The sequence below is a fragment of the Bombina bombina genome, chromosome 2 (assembly GCF_027579735.1).
Source record: "Bombina bombina isolate aBomBom1 chromosome 2, aBomBom1.pri, whole genome shotgun sequence".
Lineage (NCBI taxonomy): Eukaryota > Metazoa > Chordata > Amphibia > Anura > Bombinatoridae > Bombina > Bombina bombina.
Genome location: NC_069500.1, coordinates 72,268,975 through 72,294,295, shown reverse-complemented (window position 1 = coordinate 72,294,295; position 25,321 = coordinate 72,268,975). Strand labels below are relative to the sequence as shown.

Below are 25,321 nucleotides of genomic sequence, written 5' to 3'. Positions count from 1 at the left end.
ATAGCGTAGCAGGTAACAAGTGACCACTAGTTACACGTGTGCCCATATAGCGTAGCAGGTAACAAGTGACCACTAGTTACACATGTGCCCATATAGCGCAGCAGGTAACAAGTGACCACTAGTTACAGATGTGCCCATATAGCGCAGCAGGTAACAAGTGACCACTAGTTACACATGTGCCCATATAGCGCAGCAAGTAACAAGTGACCACTAGTTACACATGTGCCCATATAGCGCAGCAGATAACAAGTGACCACTAGTTACACATGTGCCCATATAGCGCAGCAGATAACAAGTGACCACTAGTTACACATGTGCCCATATAGCGCAGCAGATAACAAGTGACAACTAGTTACACATGTGCTCATATAGCGCAGCAGATAAGTGACAACTAGTTACACATGTGCCCATATAGCGCAGCAGGTAACAAGTGACAACTAGTTACACATGTGCCCATATAGCGCAGCAGATAACAAGTGACAACTAGTTACACGTGTGCCCATATAGCGCAGCAGGTAAAAAGTGACAACTAGTTACACATGTGCCCATATAGCGCAGCAGGTAACAAGTGACCACTAGTTACACATGTGACAATATAGCGCAGCAGGTAACAAGTGACCACTAGTTACACGTGTGCCCATATAGCGCAGCAGGTAACAAGTGACCACTAGTTACACATGTGTCCATATAGCGCAGCAGATAAGTGACAACTAGTTACACATGTGCCCATATAGTGCAGCAGGTCACAAGTGACAACTAGTTACACATGTGCCCGTATAGCAGCAAACAAGGAGTTAATGAATGTAATGTTTTCAAGCTCACCAATTTTGTGAATTTAATGCAGAAAATTATTATAATTAGAAGGTGTTTGCTGTTGCTTTTTTAATATGCTCTGCTGAGGTTACAATGCTTTCTACAGATTTTATAGTCTTACACCCCCCTCTCTTCTCTCTTCTCATTTGAAGTGATTAACCGTTTAGAGCATTTTTACAGCAACATGTGAAATCTACAGAGGAAAGTGCCCCTCAGTCTTGCTTAATAAAAGCAAACCTGGCACACAGATGCTTATTTTACTACAGCAGGAAGTAAACTGCACAAGGTTATACGGCTATGCATCTGATCTCTCTTTCACTATTGACTTTACAGTAAAACAGGTCATTGTTTGACCAAACTCAAAACCTGGACTAGGGATGGGTGAATGTTGTAGTTTTAATGTTCAACAAACAGAACAAAGTGTTCCTCTAAAATGGGATATGAACCCCCCCCCCAAAAAAAAAAAAAAAAATCAAATGTGCTTCATTCCCATGAAATCTTTGTTGAAGAGATACCCAAGTTGGGGTCTTGAGCACTAGTAGTCATGGCAGGAAATAGTGCTACCATCTAGTGCTCTTGCAAATGAATTATATTCTTGCAAAACTGCTGCCATTCAGTGCTCCAGACAAATGTCTACGCTCCCTAGCATACATTCCTGCTTTCATTAAAAACTACCAAGAGAATGAAGAAAATTTGATAATAAAACTAAATTAAAGTTGTTTGAAGTTACACGCTCTGTCTCAATCATGAAAGAACAAGTTTATGTTCTGCCAGTCAAATACTTCAATATTTTGTTTTATCGATTTCCAAAGGTTTGTAAAACCTATAGAAGATCAGCATTTAAATAACATAGTTTAGCACTAACTAATGCAGACATTATCCCTTATTTTAGCAAATCTGCCAAAACATTCACACGTCCAACCATGCTCTGTTTCTCAACATTGTTTTTTTAAGGACATTAAACTTTTGATATAGTAATATAAAAATGTTTAACTATGTGGTAGTAGAAAAAAACTTTGCAATATACTTTATTTTGTCCCTTTTTCCTGTAATTTAACTAATGGAAGTTGCCGTGTTGGAACCTGGGTAAGCTCCTTGTCTAATCTCTTCTTCTTAGGACAATTTGAATTTAATATCCCTTTAACTATTGGAGATATAAAAGTGTAAATGTTTAGACTCAATAAAGCAATGGGTGATATCATATTGGAACCTAGGTTTTTCCCTTATCTATCTCTTCTGCTGAGAGCAATTAGAGATGGACATTGAGAGAGGGCGCAAACAGGGATGTTAAAAACAGGATTGCCTGTTTAATATCAGTCTTTAATTTTCTATTTTATGATTTAGATAGAGCAAGCACTTTTAAGCAACTTTCTAATTTACTCCTATTATAAAAACATAATTTATGCTTACCTGATAAATTCCTTTCTTCTGTTGTGTGATCAGTCCACGGGTCATCATTACTTCTGGGATATAACTCCTCCCCAACAGGAAATGCAAGAGGATTCACCCAGCAGAGCTGCATATAGCTCCTCCCCTCTACGTCACTCCCAGTCATTCGACCAAGAATCAACGAGAAAGGAGAAACCAAGGTTGAAGTGGTGACTGGAGTATAATTTAAAAGATATTTACCTGCCTTAAAAAACAGGGCGGGCCGTGGACTGATCACACAACAGAAGAAAGGAATTTATCAGGTAAGCATAAATTATGTTTTCTTCTGTTATGTGTGATCAGTCCACGGGTCATCATTACTTCTGGGATACCAATACCAAAGCAAAAGTACACGGATGACGGGAGGGATAGGCAGGCTCATTATACAGAAGGAACCACTGCCTGAAGAACCTTTCTCCCAAAAATAGCCTCCGAAGAAGCAAAAGTGTCAAATTTGTAAAATTTGGAAAAAGTATGAAGCGAAGACCAAGTTGCAGCCTTGCAAATCTGTTCAACAGAGGCCTCATTCTTAAAGGCCCAAGTGGAAGCCACAGCTCTAGTAGAATGAGCTGTAATTCTTTCAGGAGGTTGCTGTCCAGCAGTCTCATAGGCTAAACGAATTATGCTACGAAGCCAGAAGGAGAGAGAGGTAGCCGAAGCCTTATGACCTCTCCTCTGACCAGAGTACACGACAAACAGGGAAGACGTTTGTCGAAAATCCTTAGTTGCCTGCAAGTAGAACTTGAGGGCACGAACTACATCCAGATTGTGTAGAAGACGTTCCTTCTTTGAAGAAGGATTCGGGCACAGGGAAGGCACCACGATCTCTTGATTGATGTTCCTGTTAGTGACTACCTTAGGTAAGAACCCAGGTTTTGTACGCAGAACTACCTTATCTGAATGAAAAATCAAATAAGGAGAATCACAATGTAACGCTGATAACTCAGAGACTCTCCGAGCCGAAGAAATAGCCATTAAAAATAACACTTTCCAAGATAACAACTTTATATCAATGGAATGAAGGGGTTCAAACGGAACTCCTTGTAGAACGTTAAGAACAAGGTTTAAACTCCATGGCGGAGCAACAGTTTTAAACACAGGCTTGATCCTAGCTAAAGCCTGACAAAAGGCCTGGACGTCTGGATTTTCTGACAGACGCCTGTGTAACAAGATGGACAGAGCTGAGATCTGTCCCTTTAATGAACTAGCCGATAAACCCTTTTCTAAACCTTCTTGTAGAAAGGACAATATCCTAGGAATCCTAACCTTACTCCAGGAGTAACCTTTGGATTCGCACCAGTATAGGTATTTACGCCATATCTTATGGTAAATCCTTCTGGTAACAGGCTTCCTAGCCTGTATCAGGGTATCAATAACCGACTCAGAAAAACCACGTTTTGATAAAATCAAGCGTTCAATTTCCAAGCAGTCAGCTTCAGAGAAGTTAGATTTTGATGTTTGAAAGGACCCTGTATCAGAAGGTCCTGTCTTAGAGGTAGAGACCAAGGCGGACAGGATGACATGTCCACTAGATCTGCATACCAAGTCCTGCGTGGCCATGCAGGCGCTATTAGAATCACTGATGCTCTCTCCTGTTTGATTTTGGCAATCAATCGAGGAAGCAGCGGGAAGGGTGGAAACACATAAGCCATCCCGAAGTTCCAAGGTGCTGTCAAAGCATCTATCAGAACCGCTCCCGGATCCCTGGATCTGGACCCGTAGCGAGGAAGTTTGGCGTTCTGGCGAGACGCCATGAGATCTATCTCTGGTTTGCCCCAACGTCGAAGTATTTGGGCAAAGACCTCCGGATGAAGTTCCCACTCCCCCGGATGAAAAGTCTGGCGACTCAAGAAATCCGCCTCCCAGTTCTCCACTCCCGGGATGTGGATTGCTGACAGGTGGCAAGAGTGAGACTCTGCCCAGCGAATTATCTTTGATACTTCCATCATTGCTAGGGAGCTTCTTGTCCCTCCTTGATGGTTGATGTAAGCTACAGTCGTGATGTTGTCCGACTGAAACCTGATGAACCCCCGAGTTTTTAACTGGGGCCAAGCCAGAAGGGCATTGAGAACTGCTCTCAATTCCAGAATGTTTATTGGCAGGAGACTTTCCTCCTGATTCCATTGTCCCTGAGCCTTCAGAGAATTCCAGACAGCGCCCCAACCTAGTAGGCTGGCGTCTGTTGTTACAATTGTCCAGTCCGGCCTGCTGAATGGCATCCCCCTGGACAGATGTGGCCGAGAAAGCCACCATAGAAGAGAGTTTCTGGTCTCTTGATCCAGATTCAGAGTAGGGGACAAGTCTGAGTAATCCCCATTCCACTGACTCAGCATGCACAATTGCAGCGGTCTGAGATGTAGACGTGCAAAGGGTACTATGTCCATTGCTGCTACCATTAAGCCGATCACCTCCATGCATTGAGCTACTGACGGGAGTTGAATGGAATGAAGGACACGGCATGCATTTAGAAGCTTTGTTAATCTGTCTTCTGTCAGATAAATCTTCATTTCTACAGAATCTATAAGAGTCCCCAAGAATGGAACTCTTGTGAGAGGAAAGAGAGAACTCTTCTTTTCGTTCACTTTCCATCCATGCGACCTTAGAAATGCCAGAACTAACTCTGTATGAGACTTGGCAGTTTGAAAGCTTGAAGCTTGTATCAGAATGTCGTCTAGGTACGGAGCTACCGAAATTCCTCGCGGTCTTAGTACCGCCAGAAGGGCACCCAGAACCTTTGTGAAGATTCTTGGAGCCGTAGCCAATCCGAATGGAAGAGCTACAAACTGGTAATGCCTGTCTAAGAAGGCAAACCTTAGATACCGGTAATGATCTTTGTGAATCGGTATGTGAAGGTAAGCATCCTTTAAATCCACTGTGGTCATGTACTGACCCTTTTGGATCATGGGTAAGATTGTCCGAATAGTTTCCATTTTGAACGATGGAACTCTTAGGAATTTGTTTAGGATCTTTAAATCCAAGATTGGCCTGAAAGTTCCCTCTTTTTTGGGAACCACAAACAGGTTTGAGTAAAACCCTTCTCCTTGTTCCGACCGCGGAACCGGATGGATCACTCCCATTAATAACAGAACTTGTACACAGCGTAGAAACGCTTCTTTCTTTATCTGGTTTGTTGACAACCTTGACAGATGAAATCTCCCTCTTGGGGGAGAGAATTTGAAGTCTAGAAGGTATCCCTGAGATATGATCTCTAGCGCCCAGGGATCCTGAACATCTCTTGCCCAGGCCTGGGCGAAGAGAGAGAGTCTGCCCCCCACTAGATCCGGTCCCGGATCGGGGGCCCTCGATTCATGCTGTCTTTGGGGCAGCAGCAGGTTTCCTGGCCTGCTTGCCCTTGTTCCAGGACTGGTTAGGTTTCCAGCCTTGTCTGTAACGAGCAACAGCTCCTTCCTGTTTTGGTGCAGTGGAAGTTGGTGCTGCTCCTGCTTTGAAATTCCGAAAGGGACGAAAATTAGACTGTCTAGCCTTAGCTTTGGCTTTGTCTTGAGGCAGGGCGTGGCCCTTACCTCCTGTAATGTCAGCGATAATTTCTTTCAAACCGGGCCCAAATAAAGTTTGCCCCTTGAAAGGTATATTAAGTAATTTGGACTTAGAAGTTACATCAGCTGACCAGGATTTTAGCCACAGCGCCCTACGTGCCTGAATGGCGAATCCTGAGTTCTTAGCCGTAAGTTTGGTTAAATGTACTACGGCCTCCGAAATGAATGAATTAGCTAGTTTAAGGACTCTAAGCCTGTCCGTAATGTCGTCCAGCGTAGCTGAACTAAGGTTCTCTTCCAGAGACTCAATCCAAAATGCTGCCGCAGCCGTAATCGGCGCGATGCATGCAAGGGGTTGCAATATAAAACCTTGTTGAACAAACATTTTCTTAAGGTAACCCTCTAATTTTTTATCCATTGGATCTGAAAAAGCACAGCTATCCTCCACCGGGATAGTGGTACGCTTAGCTAAAGTAGAAACTGCTCCCTCCACCTTAGGGACCGTTTGCCATAAGTCCCGTGTGGTGGCGTCTATTGGAAACATCTTTCTAAATATTGGAGGGGGTGAGAACGGCACACCGGGTCTATCCCACTCCTTAGTAACAATTTCAGTTAGTCTCTTAGGTATAGGAAAAACGTCAGTACTCGCCGGTACCGCAAAGTATTTATCCAACCTACACAATTTCTCTGGTATTGCAACAGTGTTACAATCATTAAGAGCCGCTAAAACCTCCCCTAGTAATACACGGAGGTTCTCCAATTTAAATTTAAAATTTGAAATATCTGAATCCAATCTGTTTGGATCAGAACCGTCACCCACAGAATGAAGCTCTCCGTCCTCATGCTCTGCAAGCTGTGACGCAGTATCAGACATGGCCCTAGTATTATCAGCGCACTCTGTTCTCACCCCAGAGTGATCACGCTTGCCTCTTAGTTCTGGTAATTTAGCCAAAACTTCAGTCATAACAGTAGCCATATCTTGTAATGTTATCTGTAATGGCCGCCCAGATGTACTAGGCGCCACAATATCACGCACCTCCCGGGCGGGAGATGCAGGTACTGACACGTGAGGCGAGTTAGTCGGCATAACTCTCCCCTCGCTGTTTGGTGAAATTTGTTCAATTTGTACAGATTGGCTTTTATTTAAAGTAGCATCAATACAGTTAGTACATAAATTTCTATTGGGCTCCACCTTGGCATTGGAACAAATGACACAGGTATCTTCCTCTGAATCAGACATGTTTAACACACTAGCAATAAACTTGCAACTTGGTTACAATCTTATTTAACAAAAACGTACTGTGCCTCAAAGAAGCACTAAACGATTAAATGACAGTTGAAATAATGAACTGAAAAAAACAGTTATAGCATCAATCCTTGAAAACAACACAACTTTTAGCAAAGGTTTGTTCCCATTAGTAAAGTAACAATAATTAAATTTGAAACATAAAAATTACAGAGCAACGTTTTTAATCACAGTCAATATATAAGTCTCACAGCTCTGCTGAGAGAATCTACCTCCCTCCAAAGAAGTTTGAGGACCCCTGAGTTCTGTTAGAGATGAACCGGATCATGCAGGAAATACAAGAGTAACTGACTGGAAATTTTTGATGCGTAGCAAAGAGCGCCAAAAACGGCCCCTCCCCCTCACACACAGCAGTGAGAGAGAAACGAAACTGTCACAATTAAAACAAGCAACTGCCAAGTGGAAAAATAATGCCCAAACATTTATTCACTCAGTACCTCAGAAAATGCAAACGATTCTACATTCCAGCAAAAACGTTTAACATAATAAATACCTATTAAAAGGTTTAATGTACTTTTAACAGAGTAATTCCAGTGAAATACCATCCCCAGAATACTGAAGTGTAGAGTATACATACATGTCATTATAACGGTATGGCAGGATTTTCTCATCAATTCCATTCAGAAAAAAAAAACTGCTACATACCTCAATGCAGATTCATCTGCCCGCTGTCCCCTGATCTGAAGCTTTTACCTCCCTCAGATGGCCGAGAAACAGCAATATGATCTTAACTACTCCGGTTAAAATCATAGTAAAAAAAAAAAACTCTGGTAGATTCTTCTTCAAACTCTGCCAGAGAGGTAATAACACGCTCCGGTGCTATTGTAAAATAACAAACTTTTGATTGAAGTTATAAAAACTAAGTATAATCACCATAGTCCTCTCACACATCCTATCTAGTCGTTGGGTGCAAGAGAATGACTGGGAGTGACGTAGAGGGGAGGAGCTATATGCAGCTCTGCTGGGTGAATCCTCTTGCATTTCCTGTTGGGGAGGAGTTATATCCCAGAAGTAATGATGACCCGTGGACTGATCACACATAACAGAAGAAATTCTTTGTTCTCTTGCTATCCTTATTTAAAAAGCATGAATTTAAAGCTTAGGAGCCAGACCATTTTAGGTTCAGCACCCTGGATAGCGCTTGCTTATTGGTGGCTACATCTAGCAAACCAATAAACAAGCATAACCCAGATTCTCAACCAAAAATGGTCCGGCTCTTAAGCTTTTCATTCCTGCTTTTTAAATAAAGATAGCAAGAGAACAAAGAAACATTTATAATAGGAGTAATTGAGAAAGTTGCATGCTCTTGTCTGAATCATAAAAGAAAACAAATAGGGTTTAGTGTCCTTTTAAGCAACCAATCTTCTTTGAATACGTCACTATATCTAGTATTTATTTCCGATTTCATATACCTTAAACTGACAGTAAGTAACATTTAATGTCGAAGTAAAGAAAATACAACAGTACTGCACAATTAGTAGAAGCCAGCAGGAAGCACAGTATTTGCGCTCCTGAGACAACAGAACAGGCTCTATTACAGCTCTCAATCTCACCTTGTTTGTTCTTGGGTTTAACATGAGTGCTTTACCCTTCTCTTTGGTGTGCACAGATCGGCATATGCTGGTGCAAGGGCGTGCGAGTACTCGCAGTCTGGAAAGCATTCTGACCCTAAAGCCAGAAAAGAAAACAACAACATCAGAAGCCATCAGAGATAAACCGCAAATTAACAGATATTGCAGCCACAATAATACTCAGGTCATTAAATGGAAATAATAAGAAGAAAAAAATGCATGAGTTCATTTTAATTTTTGAATAAATGTATTTTTATAAACATAATAGCAAATACGTCCCTAGTAATAATAAAAATAAAGGGTCACTGTATAAGCACCAAACCTACATATGATTCACATGCCGAGCACCCTCATTTTATAGTGTTTATACTTTCATAGTGGTTTGTAGATTACATTTGCATCATACAAGCCACCATTAAATGAGCCAACACAGAATCAGTGATTTTATAGGGCTTTTGAAAACATATTGGGAGTTTTTTTTTTTTTTTTTTTTTTTTTATGTACAGCACAAACTATTCAGAGGTATTTCCATGCCTGTCTGGTTTCTAGTAGTTTTATGTGACTATGTACTTTCATCAGATGAAACAGCTAAAATGTATACCTGAACTAGTGTTAAAGGGACATAAATGTATTCTAAAAGTAGTGCATTCATTTACAGACAAATGGCCTGAATAACATTTTCTTCATTATAATATTTTTTTAATTTTCTTCTCCAAAATGAACAAGTGGCACATACAAACACACACACACACACATACAAACACAAACACATACAAACACAAACACATACAAACAGTAGTGGGTGATGCAACAGATGATAGACGTTTTAGCACTAAACGCATTAGCACTCTGCAGCCCTGCTCTGCATTTTTGTGGTCTACCACTTTGTGGTTGGATCGTTTTTCACAAACTCACTTGACAAAAGATAGTGTTGCATTTAAATTCACTGGACTCTTCAGTACAACCCACTGTAATGCCAATGTTCATCTATGGAGATTTTATGGCTATGTGCTGGATTTTATGCACCCGTTAACAAAAGGTGTGCCTGAAACACCTGAACTCAATTAGTAGTGGTGTCCACATAGTTAGTTTGTGAGAGTGTATAAATATAAAGCGCAAACGTACATATAATAAGTGTGTGTTCTTTCTAGGACCTTTTCAACAGGCACTCAACTAACCTAGAATTTAATACAATATTTAGCTAAAATTAGCTACTACTAAAATGTTTTAAATGTTTTTGCAATAAGCATCATTAAAGGGACACTAAAACCCATTTTTTTTCTTTCATGATTCATATAGAGTGTGCAATTTTAAGCAACTTTCTAATTTACTCCTATTACCAATTTTTCTTCGTTCCCTTGCTATCTTTATTTAAAAAACAGGAATGTGATGCATAGGAGCCGGACCATTTTTGGTTGAGAACCTGGGTTATGCTTGCTTATTGGTGGGTAAATGTAAGCCATCAATAAACTAGCACTGTCCATGGTGCTGAACCTAAAATGGACTGTCTGCTAAGATTTACATTCCTGCTTTTAAAATAAAGATAGCAAGAGAACAAGGAAAAATTAATAGAAGTAAATTAGAAAGTTGCTTAAAATGTAATGCTCTGGTATTCTCTGGCTAGAGTTTCCGGAGGAGGAGCACAGGTGTGTGATCAGGTGCTGCACCTGTCCTGATCTCTCCTACCTACAAGCTGTTGGTGTGGAACCGCGCCCAAAACCCTCTAGCTTAGGGTGGCTTGTATTGCTGAATATCACCGCTGCTGGAAACTTCATAGTGCCCTGACATTGCACTAAATAGCTGCAGATAGCAGCTCTGAAAAAGGACCTATCATTACAGTAAAATTAATACTCTTTAAAAAACGGCTGTTGTCACACAATCTCCTTATTAAGCCGGGGCAACCCAAGAAGAAGTGTTCAATTAAAAGACAAGTCAAACTCCCGATCACTGCCGAATAAACTGAAACCGAGGACGGAGCTGAGAGGCGCTGCACTTATCATAAGTCGTGTGGACTCTGCTAACTTACCGCTCTCCTGTGTTTACTGAATACCTAGGAGTTGGAGCTGGAGTTACCTGTACTTCACACCGGCACTGTGGCTAGAGCAGTGGGTGCGGATGGTGTAGCCTGTTGTTTCTCTTTTTACTTGCATCCCTGCGCTGAAGTGGCATTCCCCCTCCCACCGGTGCTGCGTGAGGGGGGGCCACTGCTGGAGGAGACGGGTCGATCCCTGGTGCAGGGCTGGCTCCGGGGAGGATAACGTGGAGCTGCTGGAGTGGTAGCTGTGGATGCCCTCTTTCCCGCCTCTGCCTTCTTTCTTCTGCCTCTAGCCAAGGTGTTTGAGACTCAGGAGTGCTGTCGGTGTCGGCTGGCGGAGTGACTGTGGCAGTATATGAGTCACACCCCTGAGAGTAGCTGACCGGCTTTCTTGGAAAAGACGCAGGAGACGAGGTTATTGGTATCTGTGTATTGCAGTCTGCTGATTTGTTTTTCGGCAAACGTTGTTCCCTCGACCTGGAAGACGCTCCCCTTCCCACCGATGCTGCGTGAGGGGGGGCTGAGGCTGATGATCGCTGGTTATCCCCTGCTCAAAGCTTGGTCTATTGGTTCTGGGTAACGTAGAACTCCTGGGATAAAACTTGCAGTTTTCCCTTTTCAGCCGCCTCTATTCTGAAATGACTTGACTCAGTACTGGACCCTTATTACTTGTTCTTTTTTTTTTTTTTTTTTTTTTCCTTTGCTGGGGTTTGCATATAATCTATAAGCTATGACAGCCGGCTTGACTTTGATATAAATAACGGCTATTGCTTGCAAGCACTGTACAACATTTAATTTTGTTAGATCTGTTCTCTTTAGCTGTTATTTACGATAAAACCTAGAACCCCTTAGTTTATAACTGCTATATATTTTTCCTTGAAAGTGCATGTTGTTAATTTATAGCAGCAAAAAGTGAAACATTGTATTATTTTATTCTTGAATTATTTAGTTTGTTACTAACTGACTGGGGGTTTTCGCTTGCTTCTCTCTCAGATCCATAGCAAGTGTACTATAACACCGGGCCACTCCATGTAGTTCTACCTAAGTTTGAAGACACATCCAGCGGTATTAAAATATACTATGAGTACTGACTTCAAAAAAGTAAAATATATTTAGCTTAGAGGTGTGTTTGACCCTGACTTAAATAACGGCTACTGGCCTAATAGCGCTTTATAATACCTAAATTGGCTAGGTTTGTTTTCTTTAGGTTGTATTTATGACAACTTAAAATTTAGAACCCCCTAGTTTCTAATTGGTATATATTTCTCTTGGAAACTGTATGTTGTTAATTTGTAGCAGCAAAATGTGAAACATTGCATCTTCATATTTCCTGAACCATTCAGACTGTTACTAATTGACTGGGGGTCTCTTGTTTTTTTCACAGACCCACAGCAAACGGATTATAATATTGAATTACCCTATATAGCTTTGCTCAACTTTTAAAGCTACATTAAGCTCTGTTAAAATTTATCCGGAGTACTGGTTTCATAGCAGTGATTTACATTTAGTTTAAAGGTGTGTTAATAGTCTACAAGTAATCTGGTGTGCCAGATACACACAGGTGAAATAATCTGAGTATCAATTAGCTTAAAAGTACCTTAAAAGCTGATTTCTTTCTAAAATTTATAAAATATTGACCTGATGGCCTAGGACTAGGAGACTTGAGTTGCTAAATACTGTTTTTTTTCTGTTCTTAGCTGAAAATTTAGAACGATATATTAATCACTAATGAGGGCTTTCTTAAAGATTAGAAAACTGTGGGCTCCACAGCAGGACCCCTTCTCTGTGATTTGATATATCTTATCTTGTCACCAGCTTGACTGAACCTGACCCACTTAGTTCACGGTTAATTTTTCTTTTCTTTCTCTCCTTTTAGAGGAGAAAATAACCTACACAAAAGTGTTCACTTTTTCACATATCCTTCACTTCTCTTTCCTTTTTTCAGTAGATTAGTCTGTCTCTTTCTTCCTTTTTTTTTTTTTTTTTTTTTTTTTTGCTCCCTATCACAATTCACTCCCATTATTTTATGGATAAATTTTTACACACACAATCTCGCACATCACCTTCAGTCATGTCGGCTAGACAGAGGGATAAAAAACATAAACCCAATACAGAGCCTGTGGGTGAGCCACAATTGGTAACCCAAGAATCATCAAATTTACTTGATTCCGCTGATACACAGTCTCTAGTCTTAAATATCTCTGCTGCTCTCGCACCTAAGTTTGATTCACTTAGAATAGAAATCAAGCAGGATATTGCGCAGCTAGTTACAGAAGTCAAACAATTCTCGGAAAGATTCTCTGAAGTCGAACAGAGAGTATCTGACTTAGAAGATCTCACTCTAGCTCCAAACAGTAAACTAGAAGCCACTTCCTCAGCCCTTGCTAAATTGCAAAATAAAGTAGAAGACTTGGAAAATCGCGCCAGGCGCAATAACTTGAAAGTAGTGGGGGTACCTGAGGGGAAGCAGTTTGAGGATTTAAATACATTCATAACACAAACATTACCAGCATTATTGAACATACCTCAAACGCAGCCAGTTATAGAAAGGGTGCACAGATTAGGGTCATTACCGTTATCCAAAGAAAATATGAGGCCAAGGCCAATCATAGCTAAATTCCTGAATTACCAGGACAAAATTACATTCCTACAAGCCTTTCGTAAAAATCAACCTATATTACTGGAAGGTACAAAAATCCTTTTATTCCAGGACTATGCAGCTGAAACTGCCTCAAAAAGAAGGCAGCTGGCTCCGGTATGCACTAAGTTTATACAGCAGGGGCTGCGAGCGACAATTTTACATCCTGCTAGGTTACGACTTGTGTGCAACAACACTTTGCATTTTTTTGATTCTGCCAGTACGGCAGAATCATTTTTCACCAAAAACTGCACACCTGAGCAGTTGAGGTGACACACTATCTAGTTTTTTTTTTCCCTTATTGGTAAAAATTAGAATAGATCTGTTATTTCTCATTTTTTCCCTTAAGATGGGCCCTTTTCAGCAAATGGGCAACATACGGCTCAGGTGGGTCAGTCGAATGTTTTGGGGTTTTCTTTTTCCCTTTTTTTTTTTTTTTTTTCTTTTTTTTTTTTTTTCTCTTTCTTTTCTCTTTTTTTCTTCTTCTTCACCATCTTCCCTTCTGGAACATAGATATCTACTATAATGACTGGGATTAAATTTACCTCATGGAATATAGGAGGGTTAACTTCTCCTATTAAGAGAAAAATGATAATCTCCTATTTGAAGAAAATAAGTACTGCTATTGCTTTTTTACAAGAAACCCACTTAAAGACTCAAGAAATTCTTAAACTAAAATCTTCTTGGGTTAAGGAGGTCTTTTTCTCATCTAGTTCTAGCCGAAAAGGGGGAGTTGCTATTCTTCTGGGTAAAAAACTCAAATATGAGATAATACAAAGTGAATCAGATGAGGAGGGGAGATATATCATACTGAAAATTAAGGTTGCTAATGTTTTGTACACTTTATGCAATGTATATGCTCCAAATGTTTTTAGTCCCTCATTTTGGGATACGCTTCAGGCCAGGCTTATGACATGTGCAGAGGGTTTTTTAATTTTAGCTGGTGACTTTAATATGGCTCCTCAATACCCAATTGATAGGATGAGGCAGCAGCCATTAGTCAAAAAAACCAAAAGAGATAATCTCGAGGCAAAGTTGTTCTCCAGGATTTTTTCTAACTTGAGAGTTAAGGATATTTGGAGGATATTGAATCCGGATACACGTGATTTTACATGTCTCTCAAAAGCACATAAATCACTGTCACGGATTGATTTATTTTTGGTTGATGAAAGACTTTGTAAACACAAAGTATCAGCTCAAATTCTGCCTATTGTGGTATCGGATCATGCTCCAATTTGCTTTGAGATTTATACGACTGGCCCTCCACATACAAATAATCGGTTTTTCTTTCCTAAATATTTGTCTGCTGATTCTGGATTCAGAAGTTTCCTCGAAACTAAGTTTCAGGACTTTGCCTTGTTTAATGCGGAGGCTAGAGCCCGTCCTTCTTTGTTTTGGGAAACTGCTAAAGCAGTGTTGAGGGGGGAAATTTTGGCATATACCATTAGGCGTACCAAGAAATTTAAAAAACACGAAAATGAACTTCTTCGCGCAGTTACAAATGCTTATAACTCATATTTATTAGAAAAGACGTCTCAGAAATGGGTTAAATATATTGCTGCATTAGAAGAGAGAGACTCATTCCTACTTTATAAATCTACTCAGCAGGAAGTTCGGTTTTCTGCGAAACTTTACAAATATGGGAACAAGACGGGAAAACTTCTGGCTAGACTGCTGAGGCAGGATTTAGGCTCTCAGTTAATAGATTCTCTAGAAAAAGAGGGACAGATGTTTAGTTCCTCTCAGGATTTTGTTCAAATTTTCTATGATTACTATAAGGGAATATACTCCCCCAGGACTTCTGACCTCACAGAACGTCAGAAGTTCTGGGGAGAAATTTCTTTTCCAACATTAACACCTAGTCTAATTAAGGAACTTGAATCCCCCATTACGGAAATAGAAGTTGCAAAGGCAATTAAAAATTTGGCATATAACAAAGCACCTGGCCCGGATGGAATACCTAATGAGTTTTATAAAATGATACCCTCTACTGTAATACCTGATTTAACCTTGTTATTCAACTATATATATACAGAGGGAAATGAACCCTCATCTAATTTTACAGCTTCATATACGTCTTTAATTTTAAAAAAGGGCAAAGATGCAAGAATGGCCGAGTCATATAGACCCATAGCTTTGACGAACACTGATTATAAATTGTTGACTACGATTCTCGCCCAGAGACTCCAGTCCCTTCTTCCCTTGATTATTAGCCCAGATCAGGCTGGTTTTATGAAGAATAGGAACTCTGCAGCCAAAATAAGGGAACTCCTGCTTACCTTGGATTACTTTGCGAATGGTACAGATGCTGATCATTCAGAGGAGGGAGGCATTCCAGACTTGGCAATCTTGGCTATTGACGCCGAAAAGGCCTTTGACTCAGTTTACCATGATCATCTTCTATTTTCATTAGAACAATTTGGGCTAAAAGGTAAATTTGCTAAGTTTATTGAAAAACTTTATCGTACAGCCTCCACAAGAATGATAGTAAATGGCCAGCTATCTCCAGAAATAATTCTGCATAGGGGACTAGGCAGGGGTGTCCCCTTTCCCCGCTCCTTTTCAATATTGCTATAGAACCTTTTGCTATAATGATAAGACAGAGATTGGAGGGGATTGGGGTGGCTGGGCGGGAGTTGAAAATAGCATTATATGCTGACGATATTCTCATTTATCTTTCTAATTTACGTAGAAATTTGCCTACTCTTTTATCAACTATACAACAGTTTGGTTCCTTTTCAGGGTATAAGGTAAATATAAAGAAATCTGAACTTCTCTGGATAAGGCACACAGACAGCTCTCCTATAAATGTACCCTTCTCTATAGTGAATGACTCATTTAGATATTTGGGTATAAATGTCTCAAGTAATCCTGATTCCTGGTATTCCCTGAACATTCCTCCTGTGTTGAATAAGGTTAAATCAGTTTTTAAGAACTGGCAGACTTTACCCTTGTCCTTGTCTGGACGCATAGCAGCTTATAAGATGATCTTATTACCAAAAATTCTATATGTCCTTCAAAATATTCCTTTAATTTTAAGAAAGAACGATTTGAGTTTATTCAATTCACAACTCCGGTTTTTCCTGTGGCAGGGTAGGAAATCCAGAATATCACTTGTAAAACTCTCCCTTCCAATAGGATCCGGAGGCCTGGCTTTACCTGATTTACGAGTATATAACTATGTATTTCTGGTTCGTATTCTAGCAGATTGGCTTTTTGCTCATAATTATGTTACAAATAATGACTTAGAGAGCAGTATTTTGTATCCTTATTCACCAATTGCGTTGATTCATCTCGACACTATTCATATCCCACCCCAAGTTAAACGCTATAGATCTATTTATAATATAATTCTAGCTTGGAGGAAGATATGTACTTTGTTAGGAATAGAACATCGGGTGTCGAGCTTTCTAGGTTTTTTGGGGAACCCACAATTTCAGCTAGGAACACCATCTTCAATCTTTTTAGAGTGGAAGACCCAAGGGCTTGCTAATGTTCTTCAGATACTTGACATAGAAAAAAGATGTGTGAAATCATTTGACGCTCTGAGGGTGGAATTCAATATCTCCCAGAGAAACTTCTTTGCCTACCTTCAGGCTAGACATTATGCTATGAAGTTAGTGAACGAGTATGGCTGGAATTGGTCATTGGGGCGCATAGAAAACTGGTTCATTCTGGCAAAAAATAGACTCATGTCAATTTCTCCATGCTATTTGATTATTGTCTCCGATAGGGGCACAATTAATCTTGATAAAATTGCTATTAACTGGGCCACATTGATATCTCAGGAAGTAGAATCTAAAATACCTTCTCTCTCAATTCGAAAGGTTACTCAAACAACCCTTTCTGCCACATGGAGAGAATCTCATTTGAAGTTGTTACATATGACATATTTTACACCAGAAAAAGGAGCGCGATGCGGCAGTATGAATTTTATTACATGCCCTAAATGCTCGTTTCCCTCTGCAAACCTCCTGCACATGTTATGGACCTGCCCTAAAATTAAAAACGTATGGTCCAAAGTCCAATTTTGGCTTTGTAAGATACTAAAGCTCTCATCATTAAATTGGATAGGCAAACATATAATTTTTCTTTTTTCTGACCCAGAAGATAGACAACTCAATGTGAAGTTTATTAATATAACTATATTGGCTGTCCGATATCTTATTTTTAAAAAATGGAAAACGCTTACGGTCCCTAGTATATCAGAAATTAAAAATTGTTTAAAAAAACAATGCATTCTTGAACAATATAATATTAGTGTTGATAATGATGTCCAGGTTGTTAAATTCTTTCTTAAATGGTCAGCATTTATAAAACTTCTTTCTCCCACGGAGATTGAATATTTGATATATCCCTTACGTAACTCTGAACTAGTTCTGCTGGGGAGATGGTGAAGGCTTTCCCCCTCTTTTTTTTTTTTTTTTTTTTTTTTTCTCTTTTTTTTTTTCTCTTTTCCTTTTCTTTATAAAATACAAAAACCCAACAAGGAGTAGTCAAAATGGGAAACACATGCGCCTTTGATTAACTAAATATGTATGTGGATTATTTATACATGCTAAGTACTTTTCTACTTTTTTTTGGTGGTCCCATGTACAAGGCTAAAAAAACCTAATTCTTTCTTTTTTGTATTCTGTACATATTGTTGGTTGTAAATAAAGACTATAAAAAAAAAAAATGTAATGCTCTATCTGAATCATGAAAGAAAAAAAAATTGGGTTCAGTGTCCCTTTAAATCAATATGTTAAATTATGTAATTAATTTGTACCTTGGATAGTTTAAGTAATGTTTATAAATAACAGAGCATGTTATACTATTGCAAAGTATTACACTACCTTCCAACCTGGCCACTTCATAATGCCACCTGCCTGACAAAAAGAAAAAAAGTGTGCGGGTGTAAAAAAAAAAAAAAATGTTTGCTTAAAGGGATACTAACCCCACATCTTTTCTTTCATGATTCTGATAGAATATGCAATTTTAAGCAACTTTCTAATTTACTCCTATTATCAATTTTTCTTTGTTCTCATGTTATCTTGATTTGAAAAAGCAGTAATAAAAGGTTAGGAGCCGACCCATTTTTAGTTCAGCACCTTGGTAGAGCTTGCTGATTGGTTTGCTACATTTAGCCACAAATCAGCAAGTGCTACCCAGGTGCTGAACAAAAAAACAGAATTTATGCTTACCTGATAAATTACTTTCTCCAACGGTGTGTCCGGTCCACGGCGTCATCCTTACTTGTGGGATATTCTCTTCCCCAACAGGAAATGGCAAAGAGTCCCAGCAAAGCTGGTCACATGATCCCTCCTAGGCTCCGCCCACCCCAGTCATTCGACCGACGGACAGGAGGAAATATATATAGGAGAAACCATATGATACCGTGGTGACTGTAGTTAGAGAAAATAATTCATCAGACCTGATTAAAAAACCAGGGCGGGCCGTGGACCGGACACACCGTTGGAGAAAGTAATTTATCAGGTAAGCATAAATTCTGTTTTCTCCAACATTGGTGTGTCCGGTCCACGGCGTCATCCTTACTTGTGGGAACCAATACCAAAGCTTTAGGACACGGATGAAGGGAGGGAGCAAATCAGGTCACCTAAATGGAAGGCACCACGGCTTGCAAAACCTTTCTCCCAAAAATAGCCTCAGAAGAAGCAAAAGTATCAAATTTGTAAAATTTGGCAAAGGTGTGCAGTGAAGACCAAGTCGCTGCCTTACATATCTGGTCAACAGAAGCCTCGTTCTTGAAGGCCCATGTGGAAGCCACAGCCCTAGTGGAGTGAGCTGTGATTCTTTCAGAAGGCTGCCGTCCGGCAGTCTCATAAGCCAATCGGATAATGCTTTTAAGCCAAAAGGAAAGAGAGGTAGAAGTCGCTTTTTGACCTCTCCTTTTACCAGAATAAACAACAAACAAGGAAGATGTTTGTCTGAAATCTTTAGTAGCCTCTAAATAGAATTTTAGAGCACGGACTACGTCCAAATTGTGTAACAAACGTTCCTTCTTTGAAACTGGATTCGGACACAAAGAAGGTACAACTATCTCCTGGTTAATATTTTTGTTGGAAACAACTTTCGGAAGAAAACCAGGCTTAGTACGCAAAACCACCTTATCTGCATCGAACACCAGATAGGGCGGAGAACACTGCAGAGCAGATAACTCTGAAACTCTTCTAGCAGAAGAAATTGCAACCAAAAACAAAACCTTCCAAGATAATAACTTAATATCTACGGAATGTAAGGGTTCAAACAGAACCCCTTGAAGAACTGAAAGAACTAGATTTAGACTCCAGGGAGGAGTCAAAGGTCTGTAAACAGGCTTGATCCTAACCAGAGCCTGAACAAATGCTTGAACATCTGGCACAGCTGCCAGTCTTTTGTGAAGTAAAACAGATAAAGCAGAGATCTGTCCCTTCAGAGAACTTGCAAATAATCCTTTCTCCAAACCTTCTTGTAGAAAGGATAGAATCTTAGGAATTTTTATCTTGTTCCATGGGAATCCTTTAGATTCACACCAACAGATATATTTTTTCCATATTTTATGGTAAATTTTTCTAGTTACAGGCTTTCTAGCCTGAATCAGAGTATCTATTACAGAATCTGAAAACCCACGCTTTGATAAAATCAAGCGTTCAATCTCCAAGCCGTCAGTTGGAGGGAAACCAGATTCGGATGTTCGAATGGACCCTGAACAAGAAGGTCCTGTCTCAAAGGTAGCTTCCATGGTGGAGCCGATGACATATTCACCAGGTCTGCATACCAAGTCCTGCGTGGCCACGCAGGAGCTATCAAGATCACGAGGCCCTCTCCTGATTGATCCTGGCTACCAGCCTGGGGATGAGAGGAAACGGTGGGAATACATAAGCTAGGTTGAAGGTCCAAGGTGCTACTAGTGCATCTACTAGGGTCGCCTTGGGATCCCTGGATCTGGACCCGTAGCAAGGAACCTTGAAGTTCTGACGAGACGCCATCAGATCCATGTCTGGAATGCCCCATAATTGAGTTATTTGGGCAAAGATTTCCGGATGGAGTTCCCACTCCCCCGGATGGAATGTCTGACGACTCAGAAAATCCGCTTCCCAATTTTCCACTCCTGGGATGTGGATCGTAGACAAGTGGCAGGAGTGATCCTCCGCCCATTGAATTATCTTGGTCACTTCTTTCATCGCCAGGGAAGTCCTTGTTCCCCCCTGATGATTGATATATGCAACGGTCGTCATGTTGTCTGACTGAAACCTTATGAATTTGGCCTTTGCTAGTTGAGGCCAAGCTCTGAGAGCATTGAATATCGCTCTCAGTTCCAGAATGTTTATCGGGAGAAGAGACTCTTCCCGAGACCATAGACCCTGAGCTTTCAGGGATTCCCAGACCGCGCCCCAGCCCACTAGGCTGGCGTCGGTCGTGACAATGACCCACTCTGGTCTGCGGAAGCTCATTCCCTGTGACAGATTGTCCAGGGTCAGCCACCAACGGAGTGAATCTCTGGTCTTTTGATCTACTTGAATCGTCAGAGACAAGTCTGTATAATCCCCATTCCACTGTCTGAGCATGCACAGTTGTAATGGTCTAAGATGAATTCGTGCAAAAGGAACTATGTCCATTGTTGCAACCATCAATCCTATTACTTCCATGCACTGCGCTATGGAAGGACGAGGAACAGAATGAAGTACTTGACAAGAGCTTAGAAGTTTTGATTTTCTGACCTCTGTCAGAAAAATCCTCATTTCTAAGGAATCTATTATTGTTCCCAAGAAGGGAACTCTTGTTGACGGGGACAGAGAACTTTTTTCTTTGTTTACCTTCCATCCGTGAGATCTGAGAAAGGCTAGGACGATGTCCGTATGAGCCTTTGCTTTTGACAGGGACGACGCTTGAATCAGGATGTCGTCCAAGTAAGGTACTACTGCAATGCCCCTTGGTCTTAGAAACGCTAGAAGGGACCCTAGTACCTTTGTGAAAATCCTTGGAGCAGTGGCTAATCCAAATGGAAGTGCCACAAACTGGTAATGCTTGTCCAGAAAAGCGAACCTTAGGAACTGATGATGTTCCTTGTGGATAGGAATATGTAGGTACGCATCCTTTAAATCCACGGTAGTCATAAATTGATTTTCCTGGATAGTAGGTAGGATCGTTCGAATAGTTTCCATTTTGAACGATGGTACCCTGAGAAATTTGTTTAGGATCTTTAGATCCAAAATTGGTCTGAATGTTCCCTCTTTTTTGGGAACTATGAACAGATTGGAATAAAATCCCATTCCTTGTTCTCTTATTGGAACTGGATGTATCACTCCCATCTTTAACAGGTCTTCTACACAATGTAAGAATGCCTGTCTCTTTATTTGGTTTGAAGATAATTGAGACCTGTGGAACCTTCCCCTTGGGGGTAGTTCCTTGAATTCCAGGAGATAACCTTGAGAAACTATTTCCAGCGCCCAAGGATCCTGAACATCTCCTGCCCAAGCCTGAGCAAAGAGAGAAAGTCTGCCCCCCACTAGATCCGGTCCCGGATCGGGGGCTATCCCTTCATGCTGTTTTGGTAGCAGTGGTAGGCTTCTTGGCCTGCTTACCCTTGTTCCAGCCTTGCATTGGTTTCCAGGCTGGTTTGGGTTGTGAAGTATTACCCTCTTGCTTAGAGGATACAGAATTAGAGACTGGTCCGTTTCTGCGAAAGGGACGAAAATTAGGCTTATTATTAGCCTTAAAAGACCTATTCTGTGGGAGGGCGTGGCCCTTTCCCCCAGTGATGTCTGAAATAATCTCTTTCAAATCAGGTCCAAATAATGTTTTACCTTTGAAAGGAATGTTAAGCAATTTTGTCTTGGAAGACACATCCGCTGACCAAGACTTTAGCCAAAGCACTCTGCACGCCACGACAGCAAACCCTGAATTTTTCGCCGCTAATCTAGCTAATTGCAAAGCAGCATCTAAAACAAAAGAGTTAGCCAATTTAAGTGCTTGAACTCTGTCCATAACCTCCTCATACAAAGATTCTTTACTGAGCGATTTTTCTAGTTCCTCGAACCAGAAACACGCTGCCGTAGTGACAGGAACAATGCATGAAATTGGTTGTAGAAGGTAACCTTGCTGTACAAAAATCTTTTTAAGCAAACCCTCTAATTTCTTATCCATAGGATCTTTGAAAGCACAACTATCTTCGATAGGAATAGTAGTGCGTTTGTTTAGAGTAGAAACCGCCCCCTCGACCTTGGGGACTGTCTGCCATAAGTCCTTTCTGGGGTCGACTATAGGAAATAATTTCTTAAATATAGGGGGGGGAACAAAAGGTATGCCGGGCCTTTCCCACTCTTTATTTACTATGTCCGCCACCCGCTTGGGTATAGGAAAAGTGTCGGGGGGCACCGGAACCTCTAGGAACTTGTCCATCTTACATAATTTCTCTGGAATGACCAAATTGTCACAATCATCCAGAGTAGATAACACCTCCTTAAGCAGTGCGCGGAGATGTTCTAATTTAAATTTAAATGTCAGGTTCAGCTTGATGAGAAATTTTTCCTGAATCTGAAATTTCTCCATCAGACAAAACCTCCCTCATGGCCCCTTGAGATTGGTGTGAGGGTATGTCAGAACAGTTATCATCAGCGTCCTCTTGCTCTTCAGTGTTTAAAACAGAGCAATCGCGCTTTCTCTGATAAGTAGGCATTTTGGATAAAAGATTTGCTATGGAGTTATCCATTACAGCCGTTAATTGTTGCATGGTAATAAGTATTGGCGCACTAGATGTACTAGGGGCCTCCTGTGTGGGCATAACTGGTGTAGACACAGTAGGGGATGATGTAGTATCATGTTTACTCCCCTCATTTGAGGAATCATCTTGGGCAATATCATTATCTGTTGCATTACTGTCCTTACTTTGTTTGGACACTATGGCACAATTATCACATAAATTTAAATGGGGAGACACATTGGCTTTCATACATATAGAACATAGCTTATCTGATGGTACAGACATGTTAAACAGGCTTAAACTTGTCAACAAAGCACAAAAAACGTTTTAAAATAAAACCGTTACTGTCACTTTAAATTTCAAACTGAAAACACTTTATTACTGAATATGTGAAAAAGTATGAAGGAATTGTTCAAAATTCACCAAAATTTCACCACAGTGTCTTAAAGCATTAAAAGTATTGCACACCAAATTTCAGAGCTTTAACCCTTAAATTAACGGAACCGGAGCCGTTTTTACATTTAACCCCTATACAGTTACAGAATGAGGCTCTGTCTATAACTAGAAAGGCCCCCATCTGAAAAAGGTGTCCAACACAGTGCCTGCCGTTTTTCTAAACATTCCCCAAGATTATAATACCAATAATTAGTTAGAATCTGCATAATATGCCTAGTAAAGCAATTGTTTTAGCCCAGAAAAATGTCTACCAGTTTTTAAGCCCTTTTTGAAGCCCTTTATTCTTTTATGTTTAACTAAGAAAATGGCTTACCGGTCCCCATGAGGGGAAATGACAGCCTTCCAGCATTACATGGTCTTGTTAGAAATATGGCTAGTCATTCCTTAAGCAGAAAAGACTGCTAACTGTTTCCCCCAACTGAAGTTACTTCATCTCAACAGTCCTGTGTGGAAACAGCAATCGATTTTAGTTACTGTGCTAAAATCATCTTCCTCTTACAAACAGAAATCTTCATCCTTTTCTGTTTCAGAGTAAATAGTACATACCAGCACTATTTTAAAATAACAAACACTTGATAGAAGAATAAAACTACATTTAAACACCAAAAAACTCTTAACCATCTCCGTGGAGATGTTGCCTGTGCAACGGCAAAGAGAATGACTGGGGTGGGCGGAGCCTAGGAGGGATCATGTGACCAGCTTTGCTGGGACTCTTTGCCATTTCCTGTTGGGGAAGAGAATATCCCACAAGTAAGGATGACGCCGTGGACCGGACACACCAATGTTGGAGAAATGGTCTGGCTCTAAAGCTTACAGTACTGCTTTTTCAAATCAAGATAGCATGAGAACAAAGAAAAATTGATAGTAGGAGTAAATTAGAAAGGTGCTTAAAATCTCATGCTCTATCTGAAACATGAAAGAAAAAAATTGGGTTTAGTATCCCTTTAAGATAGCAATCGGTGCCTTGCAGCTCATTCCGGCACAAATAGATACATTAGTATTTATAGTAACTTCTTTTTAGTTGCTAGTGAGCAATTTACATCAGACATTAGGTTTGGGGAAAGATCTTAAACCTTCCACACCAATAAAGCACAAGACAAGCTGTAGGACAAGAGTATTCTGCAAATGAATGCACAGAGCCATGGGTTTCACCTTTCAAGGGTAAGATGGATATAAAAATAAAACAAAGCTGTACTCAGATGAGGGTGCATCTGAAGACTTCCTGGCAACAAAAAGAATCAATGTTCCTGAAACGCAATTATTAGCTTCAAAAGTTGAACAGGCCAATGTCAGGTGCTACACTTCAGGACTAAACCAAACCAAACGGACCAGTTGGGGAGTTGCAGAAAACTTTAGCCTGTGTGACACTAAATGTTTTGGCTTGTCAGAGCCATTTAATGAAACAGAAGAGCCCATCATTTAGTAAGCCAGGGTCTACTTTTTGTGGTTTGCCATAGAGTGTGAAATTCTCAACTCACAATAAATCTTTGTTAAACACAGGAGTTTATATTCTTGTACTAAATCTCCCCTTTTTTAAATGGGGCTACTGCACTGCTGCAGAAGATACTTGCGCAAAAAAACATTTACATTTCATTTAAGCTGAGCCCATACTATTACTGCTGCTTGAGTGAAATGGTAAGTCACAAACAAGTCTTCTAATATATTGGTCACACGTCTTGTAATCTACTTGTCAGCACTTAAGAGATCTACTGGAAGTTTCCAATCTACCTATTGGAACTTAATAAAATAAAAATTAATGATTCAGACACAGAACACACTTTCAAGAGACTTTCCAATTGACTTTGCTCTCTTGGTAGCCTTTTTTGAAAGGCATAACTAGACACACATTTTTTTTGTCCCTCTCCATCAATAGCCATTTGGGAGTTGCCGGTCTC

At 40.3% G+C, this 25,321-nt stretch overlaps 1 protein-coding gene across 2 annotated transcripts in view; it reads right to left on the bottom strand.

Moving 5' to 3' along the window:
* The window catches only part of ME2 (malic enzyme 2), a 204,076-nt gene that overhangs the window by 155,321 nt on the left and 23,434 nt on the right, over positions 1–25,321 (bottom strand). For both annotated transcript variants that reach the window (XM_053701109.1, XM_053701110.1), the window contains exon 2: positions 8,598–8,712. In XM_053701109.1, coding sequence (XP_053557084.1) covers positions 8,598–8,705 — 108 coding nt within the window. In that variant the 5' untranslated portion in view covers positions 8,706–8,712. The remainder of the gene's footprint in view (positions 1–8,597; positions 8,713–25,321) is intronic.